We start from the raw sequence: 13,738 nt of genomic DNA on the forward strand, positions 1-13,738 counted from the left end.
TGCAATCCATTGTCGATGAGATCATTTGCCTCCTAGTCTCAATGCAAACCTAGATTTTGTAAGGAAGCTCAAGTCTTCTATTGAAAAGTGTTTAGATAAGGATCCTCTAATAAGGGATATGATAGTAGAGAAATTATTGTCATTTTTTTTTTCTATATCACATCATTTCACATCTCAATTGTAAAACCTAATGGGCTATACCCAAAACTCCAGTAATAAAGATTCAAAAGTGTCTTAGTAATAAAAATTCAAAAGTATCTCTTTTATTATGTTTTATGCAAGATTTTGTTATCATGACCCTATCTAATAAATATCATATAAATATACTTTTCTCTATTGTAGCAAATAAATCTAATCTGAGATGTCTCTGGATTGGCGTGCCTTGTCTAATGAATTATGATAATCATACAATGTACTATGTGAATTGATTATAACCTTTTCAATGTGTTTATTGCACTAATTTTCATACAATCATTCTAAAGTGCAAAATATTCTCCAACATGATAGAATAATTAAAAAATTTACACTTTCTATTTTTTTTTATGGAGTGTGATATATGTGTCAAAATTAAATTTATTTGATTTAATTATTTAAAATAATGTATACACTTAAAAAAATTAATTACACTTTCTTTCCTAATATAATTGTTAAGTGCAAGAAATTATCAAGCACAAAATGATGATAGTGAAATATCACAATTGCCTTAAAGTGCTAGATAACCTCTAATAAAATATTAAAATAATACTAAAAATCTAGTTTCAAATTTTTAATTTCAATTTCCTATGCAAGCTTAGCTAGATGTTAAAAGAGAACTACTTGCAATTTGGTAAATCTACTTGTAACAACAACATATCTTCTATGTATATAGATAAAGCTTCTTGATTCGAATCTATTTGATTGAAATGTAAGCACAAGTCAGAGAAACAGTGATGTATCACCGAATTATATTCCCAAATTTTGATAGCTAGCTTGAAATTTGGCCATTATTTGCATAAAAAGTACTTTCCAAATGATGTAAAATGCAACCTAGATGGGATATTACATTATGTTTAGCAATATCAATCACGAAGAAGCTACATACTTGAAAAGTTGTAGCAAGCATATGTTGATTATTTCCATAGTCACCCACTACTTGGGCATGCAAGAATAAGAAAGATATTAGAAATATTAAGAGTAAGGTATAATTAGCCCAAAATGAGAAAATAAATATCAAACTATTTACCATCATGTGCCTAATGCCAACAATTCTAGAAACCCACAAGGAAACCAAGAGGATGGCTATAGTCAATTCAAGTCCAATACCCACAAGGTGGAAAATATATAGTGGTCCTAATAAAGTATTTAATAAGGTGGTTGGAAGCTAAAACAATTCCTAAAGTAATAACTGATGCAGTACCAAATTTTTTTGTAGAAAATGTAAGATGTAGATATTCATGCCCATAATAAATACTCTTAGATAGAGGGAAGTGGTTCACTTTAGTTAGTAGTAACCAACAAACAATAAGAAAAAGAACACTCTCAACAACAGTAAGAAAAAACTCTATCAACAACATGTAAAAATCGATTAGATATTCCCTCCATAGAAAGCAGCCATGCAAAGGTCCAGATAAAAAGTAAAATTATGATGTTGAAAACTTTCTTCATAGTTTACCTATTTGCAATTAGTCTCTAGATCTTATTCCTCATACATGGCCAAATATTATTGGCCCTCTCCCCTCATTACATGAGCCTCCTCTCAAGAGGGCATCTTTCACTTCCATATTACATCATTGTGTAAGCTTTTCCAAATCGTAGACATGTTTTGAACATACAAGTATTTAGTTAGAAGATTATATTGGATGTTTAACATCTCACATTACCTAGGTTTTAAAGAGGCAATTGGTTAGAAGATTATGTTTTGATCATATGTGGTAACTGTTGTATCATGGCCAAGGCAGGTAGGTATTTCTCAAGAGGCAATTGATTAGAACATTAAAGATTGCTCATAAGTGGTAAACTATGAGCGTACCAATAATGTAATTACGTTCACAAGAGGGGCAAATGGTCAGTCGCCGATTGTGGTTGATCCGTGCAATAATGGCTAGAGGAGTAATATGGCTTCATATTTACCCGTTTACTAACTTGTAATTCCTACTACTCATGAGTAGGAATGGAAGCAGAAGAGGCAATATTATAAGCGTCGGGTTGATACGAGACGATGCAGTGAGGCAGGTAGCTGAGGAGGCGCAAACGGATATGTTTAGCCTCATGGTGGTAGTATAATGGGGTATGATCACCCGTGGCAGTGCGGTAGTTGTAAGAGGTGCCACGGTTGATGGTGAGGGTGGAGCCAGATGGGGGAAGGTAGGGGCGAAGGCGAGACATAATAGAAATAGCGACGGGGTTAGAATTAGGATTAGGATTAGGATTAGGATTAGGGTTAGGGTTATTATTGGCGACGGGGTCAGGGTGAGGGTGAGGGTGAGGGTTAGGGTTAGGGTTAGGGTTAGGGTTAGGGTTAGGGTTGGTGACAGGCTTAGGTTTGGCAGCGTAGTGGCGCTCCCTCTTCATCTCAACACTGCTGTAGTTCCAATCCACGAAGTAGGCCCTTGCCAAGCGCCTCTTCTGCAGCTCCTCCTCCACCAAGTCCTTGTTCGCTCTCTTTGCCTCCCTGTATTCATGCCCATACTTCAGGTCTTTGTCCTCATAGTCCCGCGCCATGTCCTTCACTTCCACCTGTAACTTCAGATCTATGCAACTGGCTTGCATTTCTTCAGGTTGTTTTAGGACTGACAGCCTGGAAAAGCAAAGACCATACCCTCATTACAACGTTCGATAACAACATATCAATCTTCATGCTCACTAACTTTTGATACTATATCACTTCACAACTCTCATCCCTATATTTATCAATAATGTTGCTTCATATTTTCTCAACCTTTGATAACACATCACTTCAAATTGTCTATTATCCAACTTTGTCAATACATCACTCGAGATTGCCTTATTATCAACTTTGATAACACATCACTTGAATTTTCCCTATTATCCAACCTTGTCAATACATCACGCGAGATTGCCCTAGTATCAACTTTGATAACACATCACCTCAAATTGCCTTATTATGAACTTGCTCAACACATCATCACTTGAGATTGCCCTATTATCAACTTTGATGACACACCACTTCAAATTGCACGATTATCAACTTTGCAAATACATTATCACTCGAGGTTGCCCTATTATCAAGTTTGCCAATACATCACCCCTTGGACCTTGGACATATTCCTCCAAGGTCCATATTCCTCTTTCATTACCACCTTTCATAGCAATATGTCTCACCTTGAGACATTTATCTACTTTTTCATAATACTTTTGAATAGAAGCACTAATCCACTAAAAAGATCATTTGTCCATGTGTGGGATTCCAAAATTAAATAACCCAAGTAGTGAGAACGTTTCTCTTCCTATGGAAAGGCAAGGTTTCAAGCCCATGGGGTGCTTTTGTAGAGTTAATGCTCCTACAACTACAAGTCAATGCTCCTACAATGTACTAAGTTATAAATTGCTCATTTGCATAGATTTGGGCACCAATTGTAGTGTTTGCATAAATATAACCCACAAATAGTCGCTTACGTGGTATGCTCCTGCCCAAGTTTGATCATATACTCATTGATACAAAATCCAAATAGTTTCCTACCTATGGGTTGCACGCACGCACACACACACACACACACACACACACACACACACACACACACACACACACACACACACACACACACACACACACACACACACACACACACACACACACACACACACACACACACACACACACACACACACACACACACACACACACACACACACACACACACACACACACACACACACACACACACACACACACACACACACACACACACACACACACACACACACACACACACACACACACACACACACACACACACACACACACACACACACACACACACACACACACACAGAGGTACACACAAAGAGGGTGAGGTAGGGAAGTTGAGAGGGATCAATGAGTGGCAAGGGTCATTTTAGAAGGCATGGCATTGTTCCTTATTTTTATAATGGATCACCTATGTTTTTTATACCAACGTTGTATAAACTTCATAGTGATGTGCTTTTTTTTTTTGCACTTATTGTCCTCATAAGATTTTAATACTTCAAGAAACAATAAACCATGGGCTAATGAAGATGATTCTTACCAAATAGTAATTGGAAATCTATTCAATTTTTGTATGGAGGACCTAGATAATAATGGAACATGTATGTCCACCTTCATATGCCTCAATTACAAAAGTAGACTCTAATATAAGATGGCTGAATGATTTTATATGATGAAATCACCCTCATGAGGTATGGAAGCCCTTGGATACTCAACCTTTATGATGAAAGAGTTTATGTAATAAAGGCTAAATAGCCTTAACCTATGATTTGCCACCATTTGTCTACTTCTAAGTTGTAAGGGTGGTTGTTACAATAGGATGTTAATTCATTTTGTATTTATATAGTTAAATTAGTTTTACATTCTTTACAAGTGATATTTTTTGTAATGTTAAATAATCAAAGTTGAAGGCACTGATTGATTAGCATGCTTTACTATGGCCTAGAGTGGAGCTAGAGTGGTGCCTTTGCTAGTCTAGATATTTTTGCATCTAAAGTATCCATGGGCTAGGGGACTTTATGGGGATTGAAGCTCATGACTAGGTAAACTGCATCCATGAAAATTTAAGGCTAGACTACCCCCCCTATGTTGACTCTTATTTTTCTAAACATGGTCAAACTTGTGGTTGGTGTGGGTTTCATAGTTTTACTAGTTTCATCCATTTTGATTGTGTAATCAAGGAAAGAGTGCAAATATTTATAATTGTACAAGCTTGTTATGTTTGTACTTACAATGTGATCAAATTAGTGCCTCCAAAGTTGGGAGGCACTCCAAATTTTTTAAGCATATGCGACATCTTGCCTTGATGAGGAAAATATATTTTTATTGTTCACTTGAAGTGCCAATTTTGTGGAAATATTGCCTTATTTTCTTATATGATAGGTGCTCAACAATGAAGGATATCACATTTAGGATGTAGTATCCTTATACAATAGGTGCTCAACAATCAAGGATATTGCATGCAATGCAGTTGGACATGTCCTAGAACTTTGCACTCAATATCTTTATTAGAAAGAGTTCTTATGGTTGGGTCAATCTATAAGCAGGAAAATTATCCACATTATCCTTCACATTGGTAGAGCACACAACAAATCCCCTCCATTTCTACATCTCCTAAAGGTGTCTTAGGGAAAATAAACATATTCCATAGTGCCAAGTCAAACTACTTGAATATAGAAAGAATGGTGTTTTAGCTTTGTAATTACATAAATTGTGAAAGTATTGGAGATTACCCATTTACATGAACTACTTATAATTTGAAGACAATATAATTTTGTGGCTAGTTTCTAAAAAGCAATGAAGACAATGGATTCAAATCACTAAGAGTTTCAGGGATTGTGCACTCTATGTTTGAAGACCCTAAAGTTCCAAGTATTGAGAAACTTAGCAAACTTGCTCAATAATACATCAACATTTGGACCCTACGTTTTCCAGCTCTATACAATATGATGGACACATTTAGGGAGTTATTCTATGTATTAATATAACATAAAGAGACAATGTGTGCTTCTATCTTCTATTTTTATTGTTATGAAAGAACATGCGATGTTGGTTTTTAGCATTTACTTGTTTAGAGATGTCTCAACAGCTTTTTCTATTGCTTTTCTAATCTTTTGAAAACGTTGAGCCTTTATAACTTTTTGTATTTGTTTTGAAGTGGGGGAATGGTTTATGAGCTTGTTATCTTCTTGATCACCATCACCAATCTATGCTTTGAAGGGAAGACAAACCATGTATAAAGTAACACGTGAGGTTGAAAGGAATGGTCCTTATCTTACTAAAAGAGGAAAAATAATTGTAACATACGATACTACAATCTTATGCAATAATTATTTTTAATTCACTTACAATTACATTTTCTACATCACCTTAGACTTATTACCATGAATCTCATTGCTAATTGGAAATCAAAATTTTGGTTTAAATCATTTGATGAAAGTTAAATTTTGCTAGGTTTTGATGTTATGATAACTTTATTATTGCATGCAATATCCTCATGCCAAAAGCATGAGGTTGCCTATGAACATATGCCACTTCAAAGTGTAAGACTTGAATGTACAACAATAAGTAAAAGAAGTATAGTGTTCTCAGCTATGATTTTAGAAGTCCAAGGATGAAAAACTTAAAAGTTCAAATGTGCTTACAACACCAATTCTAAAATATGATCATTAGAATCAATTTATAGGACATGTAGAATAATCTAGAGAACATGTCATTAGGTGGTGGGGCTTTATAGGCCATGAAGATCAATTTAGAGAAAAGAATATCAATTTAACGAGACTTGGATTTCTAATATGAAAATGCAAGGTTTATGGAACTCATGTGAAATGTCCAAGAATATGGGGCTATGAGGAAATTCACCAAAAAAGGAGCTATTGATAATTTTATGACTCAAAGAATACAAAGAGATAGCAAGGGCTCTTGAAGTCTAGGACAAAATATATTGCTAGAAATAATTGAGTCTCTACATTAAATGACTAAGCTAGAGATGTAAAGTAAAATATAAGTGCCAACTTCAATATGATATACTATGAAAAAATGGGGTTAAACTTGTTTATTTAATCTTTCTTTTTTTTAAAAGGTGTGTATAAGTTAAATCAAGAAGAGGGGTGGAGAAGTAGTTTATATTGTTATCATTAACCAACATAATGATGAAAGGGAAAGATAGCATCCTATAGGAATTACATGTACATACCATGGGAACATACCATTGAACCAATATCCTTCTTTGATGGATCAGCAACCTCAAAGGCTAGAGTGGCATAGTCATAAGCGGAAGCAGCTGACTTTTTGATATCGTAAGGACCTAATTCTATGGAGCCGAGGCCGTTTGTCATGGGTATGTTTACCTAGGCTCACACACACACACACACACACACACACACAAAATATTGAGTGAGGATGAAACCCGAACCAAACAAACAAACAAGATTGGTCCATGAGAAAACTAAGTTTTCTTTAGAGTGAAGAAGCTTGAACAAAGCCCAACTAAAAATTAATTAATCATAAAATACAAGAATCAGATTGGCCAAAGCAAGGCCATTAAACAACTAGCCAATAAAGATTGTAGGGTCAAATATATAGCATTGTAATTATTTATGCGCACACAAAAAAAAAAAGGAAGCCAAATACGCATACATACAAAGCAGGAGGAAGCAGGTAGGTATGATTATGATTCATCATCACCTGGGCAAGGAAGTATGGCTCCTCGTTGGCTTTCTTGGTGGAATCAGGGTCGCGCGGAAACACAGTGCGCACCCCCACGTTATACATCTCCCTCAGGTCTATCGGCTCGTCATAATCCATCTCCGTAAATGATGATTATGTGATCCGAGGCTGGCTATGTGTCCTGTATTCTGATAATATGTTCTCTCTCTGTCTGTCTGTCTGTCTCTCTGTCTGTCTGTCTGTCTGTCTCTCTCTCCTTCTCTCTCTCTCTCTCTCTCTCTCTCTCTCTCTCTCTCTCTCTCTCTGTGTCTCTGTGTCTGTGTCTGTACGCCAAATGATCGCGCCCCATTACCACCCTTCGCCACCCTTCGCCTCATTCTTTGGGCGCCGCCCATTCGATGGCGCCAACTCATCACTAGTTTCCATCCACTACCTATAATGCCATGCAAACCCCCTCTACAACATCAGGACAACCTTGCAAATTATCAGCTTCACAAGTTTCTCTGGCACCTCTTCTCAACAACTCAGGTCATGTGCATTGCTTGCTACTCCTTATGGTCTAGTCATTTATACCTCTTGGATCTCTTCCTCTTATAGGTAAATTAGAATTTCCATGGTTGATGCCACCCAGAACCTTCAAACGGAAATTTTATTTAAAAACCGAACCCCCACCGAGCCCTTTTCATGTGCTACTTACCCCTTCTTTAAAACAACCAGAAGATGGATTCGTCTGCCTTTGGAATATTAATGTGTCCTGCAAAATGTGCACCTTTGCCTTGATTTCTCTATCCACACACCCATGCCTTGAAGTGTCAGCCCATATGACCAAGCTTTTGCTTCTCAAAGGTGGGTCTAAATCCCTTCATACTTGCAATTCCAACCTACTTAGAAAACCTGTCCATGCTATTATGTACCCACAAAATACTCGTGTTATGGTCATCAACCACTTTTGCATTCACATAGATATAGATCCAACAATTATTATAAGTGCTTGAGACTTTTGTAGTTCTTGAACCATGAGTTATCAAAAGCATACACTTTTGGTAGGCAAGATAATTTGGATTCATTACCAAAACTTGAGAAATTCCACATTCCTTGTAACCATTAACGAGCGTATAAGCACCCTGACTCCTTCCTTATATTCCCAAGTTTGCCTTTGAGTCAATGGAGGCTAACCAGGCCTCAAGCTCCCTATTTCGAGAACCTTATTATGTGATGGTCTAGTTGTTACTCACTCGACTTGGCAACAACTCCATAGAAGCCACTTTTGTGGCTATTTGTGCCCTCTATAATAAATTCATTTTCTTGCTAGATGTAAAGGTTTTAACAAAATCATTGCCAGGAAAGGTGAGCAACAAGATATAGCAATTGAAAAATAATATAAGAGATCAAAATAAGTTAGAAACTCTATATTTTCCTAGTGAAGAGAATTGAGAGGAGAGAGAAGACTCTAGAAGAGAGAGAAAAAGTGTAGAGGGGAGAGAAAGACTAGATGAGCAGAGAGAAATAATAGACATGGAGAAATAAAGACATGAAGAAGAGAGAGAGATGGCTAATAGTTATGAAAGGACGAGAGAAGTTTGAACAAGTGAAATAATAGAGTTGTATTATTCAATTGGTACATGTACAACTGTTCTTCACACCTTTTAGGCTTAGGTCAATGTGATACTAAATATTATTCAAATATGCTCTTAATTTATTTTCCTTAAATTCCCTTAGCACTTGGATGTTTTTGTCCTTACAAACAAAGATGGGACTTATTACAATCAAGTGGTGGAAAGGGGTAGAATGCTCTACATAGACCTAATAAAAATTGGCCTAATCTTCAAGAATTTGCTAAAAGAGTTACAATTATAAAGCTAAAAATCAATTACAAGGTATGCATATCCATTCTAAAGCATTAAAATGCAATCTTGGGTCGAAATTCTTTAGTTTAGAGCTCCTACTAGATGTAGACACAGTGAACTCTACTCCAGACCTTGCTACACTAAATCTATAATAACTTTTGATTGGCTTATATGAATTAGACATCATGATAGCTCCAAATGAAGCTCTCTTTGAGTACTTTCATCTTATATTACTCTTGCATCTCTATCATGAAATCAAAATGAAACCTGTCCCAAAACAGAGAGCTATCTTGCAATGAAATAGAGCCTACTAATTGGCATAGTCTTTGTCACAAAGAATACTCAAAGCTAGGGACATCCTTCCATGATTAGTACTAGCCTAACCATGAGTTAAAACTAGTCCTCATTCTCTCGGATCAAAAGGAAAGCTATCATCTTTTCCATGCATTGAATCATTGTTTACCAAGCCATAGGTATCATCATCCATGGGATCATCATATGCGCATACTCTAGATCCACAAAATCATAAGCAATTGAATCAAATAGAAACTCATGGCCTTCCTCATGCTAGTCGTGATCTTCATGATCTTCCTTATACTAGTCTTCAAGGAACTCCCCACCACAATCTTTCAAATCTTTATAGGTTGCTACTTTAGATCCTTTATCTTCCCCTTCACCCTCATCAAGAATTTCTTCAACAAGATCATCTTCAACCTCTTCATTGGAATAGTCTAATACCAATATGATTTTTGCGTTCTTTTCCTTGCATTTTTCTTTGTAATCAGAGGACATTGTTCTAATACATTCATAGCATAACCCTTGACCATGAATTTTCCTTATGTTATTTCTAGTGAGGTATTTTCCTTAAATAGCATTAGCTAAAGTTTTGCCAAAAGAGGATACATAAGCACAGACTAGCACATTCACTACATCATTGATTGCATCAATTGATGTATCACATCATTGAGTGTATCATTTATTCCATCAACCCTTAGGTCTTCTATGTCCCTAATCCACAAATTGTCATTGGACTCTAGGCATAGAATTTCTATGTACATGAGTACTTTCCATTTCCCATTCTCTTCTAGAAGAATTTCTACATACATGAGTACTTTCCATTTTGCATTCACTTTCAGATTGAGGCAAGTCTACTTTCCCATGTGTATGAGTACTTTCCATTTCACATTCTCTTTTAGAAGAATTTCTACATACATGAGTACTTTCCATTTTGCATTCACTTTCAGATTGAGGCAAGTCTACTTTCCCATGTACATGAGTACTTTCCATTTCACATTCTCTTTTAGAAGAATTTCTACATACATGAGTACTTTCCATTTTGCATTCACTTTCAGATTGAGGCAAGTCTACTTTCCCATGTGTATCCATACTACCATGGAATGACTGAAGTGGTTGAGATAATTCAACATACCCATAGCAATGATCATGCAGAAGTGGTTGCTCATACCATTCCTCATTATGGTCATACCAATGCTCATACTAGTCATGCCCATGATAATGTTCATACTGCTCATACCCATGATAATTCACATATTGTTGCTCATAATCATGCTACTGGATAATAATAATGTTGGTGACTACACCTACTCTCATGCTTAGCACAAAAAATTGCTAAAAAATGGGCAATATAGCTCAAATTTTCATCCAACATATACCAATGCTCCTATAGCATCCCTGTTTACCTAGATCTATACCCATGTTAAAGCATTCATGGTCTCCTTGTACCTTTGTGGCACATGATAAGGAGTAGAGCCATGTGAGTAATGCTCTTGCTAAGGCATCTACTGTTTTAGATTTGAGCCCTTAGAACAAAGAATTTCATCCTTGTTTATTCGGCTAGATTTTTGAATATCTAAACTAAAGAGAAACTAGTTCTATATGTCAACAAGAAGCAAACCAGCAATTCTATGGCAACGCTTGCACCAGCTCAATTGATGAGGATTCCAACGGTATTGAAGATAATAAATCATACTAGCTAGAAATTCATAATTAGTACGATTTCCATGATACAGACTATGATACTACTTATATGCTAGAATAGTGCTAGTCCAAACTTTGCTCCATCTCCAATGATTGACAATCTTGATTTTGACGATGACCCTAAGATTTATGATTTCAAGGGTTTGAAGTATGTAGGGAGAGATCTTTGGTAGGTTAAGGTTGGTTCAATTTTTGACAACATATTAGTGACTAATGATTCCACATATGCAAGTATAGTTGTTGAATATACTTTAGAGTAATCCAACTGTTGCAAGCTCCCTTGGATAGCCTTTCCTTACACAAATATTTCTTATCTACCTAGATATGCCAAATGTGTACATGATGTACAGTAAACTCATATGCAATAGGAGTTTCTATGTCTCATGTATGGGGTTCCCTTGTGAGCATAATTGTGTTGTACATAAGTGGAGGTCACTTTTTGTCCCATCTCATGAATTTGGGGTTCACTAAAGTCTATGGAACATGGAGATGGATGCTAGGGTATCAATTATACTATGAATCATTCAATTTGTAATGATGTTAGCTCCCATTAGGGCCAAAACACATAAAAAACGGCATCTTTGTTAATCATTGGATTAAGGAAAGAGCTAATGAGAGTTTGCCACATGTGCAAAAATCTAGCATTCTTGTCTCCTCTGATTTGGACATAGTAGAGGCCATTTCATGGATTTTTCCTTTTTTTTAACCGAAATCTCTGAGATCTGGCATCTTTTGGTAGTTCCAAATCTCATAAAGCTAATAAAAGCTAACAAAAGATGAGATAAAAATGAGATGTAATTAATACTATTGGTTTTGTTACTTTTGAGATACATTTGAATATTCTTCTTAGTGGTGGGTGTATTTTCATTAGCCTTGCTGACATTCTTTTTGGGTTCATCTACCTTTTCTCTCTAAGTTTCCTTCTTTGCACACTGGGTGTGCTCCCTTTTTTCCATGGCTTCTACAAGGCATCCTTCTCATTCTATAAACTCTTGAACATCTTTAATAGAAGTATAGATTGGAAAATGCAAGCCCAAAATGTTTAGTATAAATGATTGGATTACCATGTTGTTATCTTGTAGGGACTCTGACAAGGTGAAGAAAACGAAACGAGAGGATATCAAGTATCACTAGAAGGGATGTATCATCGATTTCTCCAAAACATTAGGTGAAACTTCAGGAGTCGAAGGGGTTGGAAAAGATTCTTCACAACCAGCAAGAGAATTATAAACAGTTGTGTACCCTCAGAGGGACCCACATCCTAATCACCCTAACTATCAGGTATAGCGTGTTCTTCATCCAGCCTGCCTAATGTTGCAACAACCTTTGCATCATCAAGAAAAACTTCCTAATGTTGCTGCCTTACCAATGCCTCCTTTAATTCCCGTGATCGGCTCCTATTGGTAAGAATAGGGTTTGAATGCTAAGGGTAATTGCCCGACATAAATGCTGCCCATAAAAGGCACTTGGTACATGATCAATTCCATTAGCATTCTTGTCGCGTAAATCTCTCAGGAATTGGTTCCAGATCCGCTCCTAAATCAAGAAATTATTTTCCTGAAACTGGCAGGGATCGCCAAAGTGTTTTGGCCTATTAGAATACCATAACAATTTAGACACAGTGTTCTACCTAAGAAAAAACACCACAATACTATAGAAAACTTCATGAATAGATTTATAGCCATCAGCACTACATAACGTTCAAGAAATACATTCAAACACAAAGTGCACGTCATACTCAGCAACATAGAATTGTTGATCATCAAATACTACGTTGCTTCCTATCACCATAGCCATCATTGATTGAATAACTTGAAAGAGAATAACACTAAAATTCAAGAGACAATCAAAAGATAATGGGATCAAACATCTGCCATTTCTGGGCATTGTACTCAATCGTATTCCATTCATAATCAAAAAGCAACTACTCGAATACAACTACCTAACGTTTCTTACTTGCGCCTTGACTTTCAAATGAAACATCACATGAATTATAAGGACTTGTTTACATATGCTGATCCAAAAGACCACTTGCATACTAATACTAAGGTGTAAAATAGTGCTAAATATATGGTGAAGTTCAAGTCCTAACAGGGATGTTACTCTCCTACACTTTTCCTTGCTCCCGCCGCCACTTTCTTATGGATGTTGCTTGCAGCAAAGCATTGACTTTTTTTGTGCTAGTCTCCATTGTTTAGAAATGGAAATGTGCTCATCTTGCCTCTCTTTCTTCAAGAACTTTCTAGTATGTTGGCGTAGGATTTTTTTCTAATGAAACATGTAGGATCTCTCTCTCTCTCTCTCTCTCTCTCTCTCTCTCTCTCTCTCTCTCTCTCTCTCTCTCCCTCTCTCTCTCTCTCTCATCCATCACATTATCAACACCCCCATTGAAGACAGTCCTAATAGCTAACCAATTTGCCCCTACCTCACTTTCCATGGATCCATAAAAATTGGCATGTGGATAGCAACATTGCTACATCATAGAGTTTAGCCTCCCAGAACAAGACCTCACTTGCAGTGTCCTCCTCTTTCATTACAC

General features: G+C 36.5%; 1 protein-coding gene across 4 annotated transcripts; it reads right to left on the reverse strand.

Annotated features, from left to right (window-relative positions):
- Positions 1-941: 941 nt before the first annotated feature.
- LOC148029396 (uncharacterized) lies at positions 942-7,604 on the reverse strand. Of its 4 annotated transcripts, XR_015692482.1 has the most exons (5): positions 7,373-7,604; positions 6,895-7,035; positions 5,753-5,892; positions 2,009-2,776; positions 1,172-1,778 (listed from the first exon to the last, which is right to left on the reverse strand). XR_015692482.1 is itself a non-coding variant. In XM_087688699.1 (4 exons), exons 1-4 carry the CDS (start codon positions 7,490-7,492, stop codon positions 1,122-1,124), a joined length of 408 nt encoding a protein of 135 aa, XP_087544825.1. In that variant the 5' UTR covers positions 7,493-7,604; the 3' UTR covers positions 942-1,121. The 4 variants fall into 4 exon arrangements, 3 of the variants coding, with proteins under 3 accessions (XP_087544825.1, XP_087544824.1, XP_087544823.1); XM_087688699.1 differs by lacking the exons at positions 1,172-1,778; positions 2,009-2,776 and adding an exon at positions 942-1,128; XM_087688698.1 differs by lacking the exon at positions 2,009-2,776 and having other exon boundaries at positions 1,171-1,778.
- Between the last annotated feature and the right edge of the window lie 6,134 nt (positions 7,605-13,738).

This window comes from Lygodium microphyllum, chromosome 11 (genome assembly GCF_053477565.2).
Source record: "Lygodium microphyllum isolate KBCC chromosome 11, Lygodium_microphyllum_v1.1.10, whole genome shotgun sequence".
Taxonomy (NCBI): Eukaryota; Viridiplantae; Streptophyta; class Polypodiopsida; order Schizaeales; family Lygodiaceae; genus Lygodium; species Lygodium microphyllum.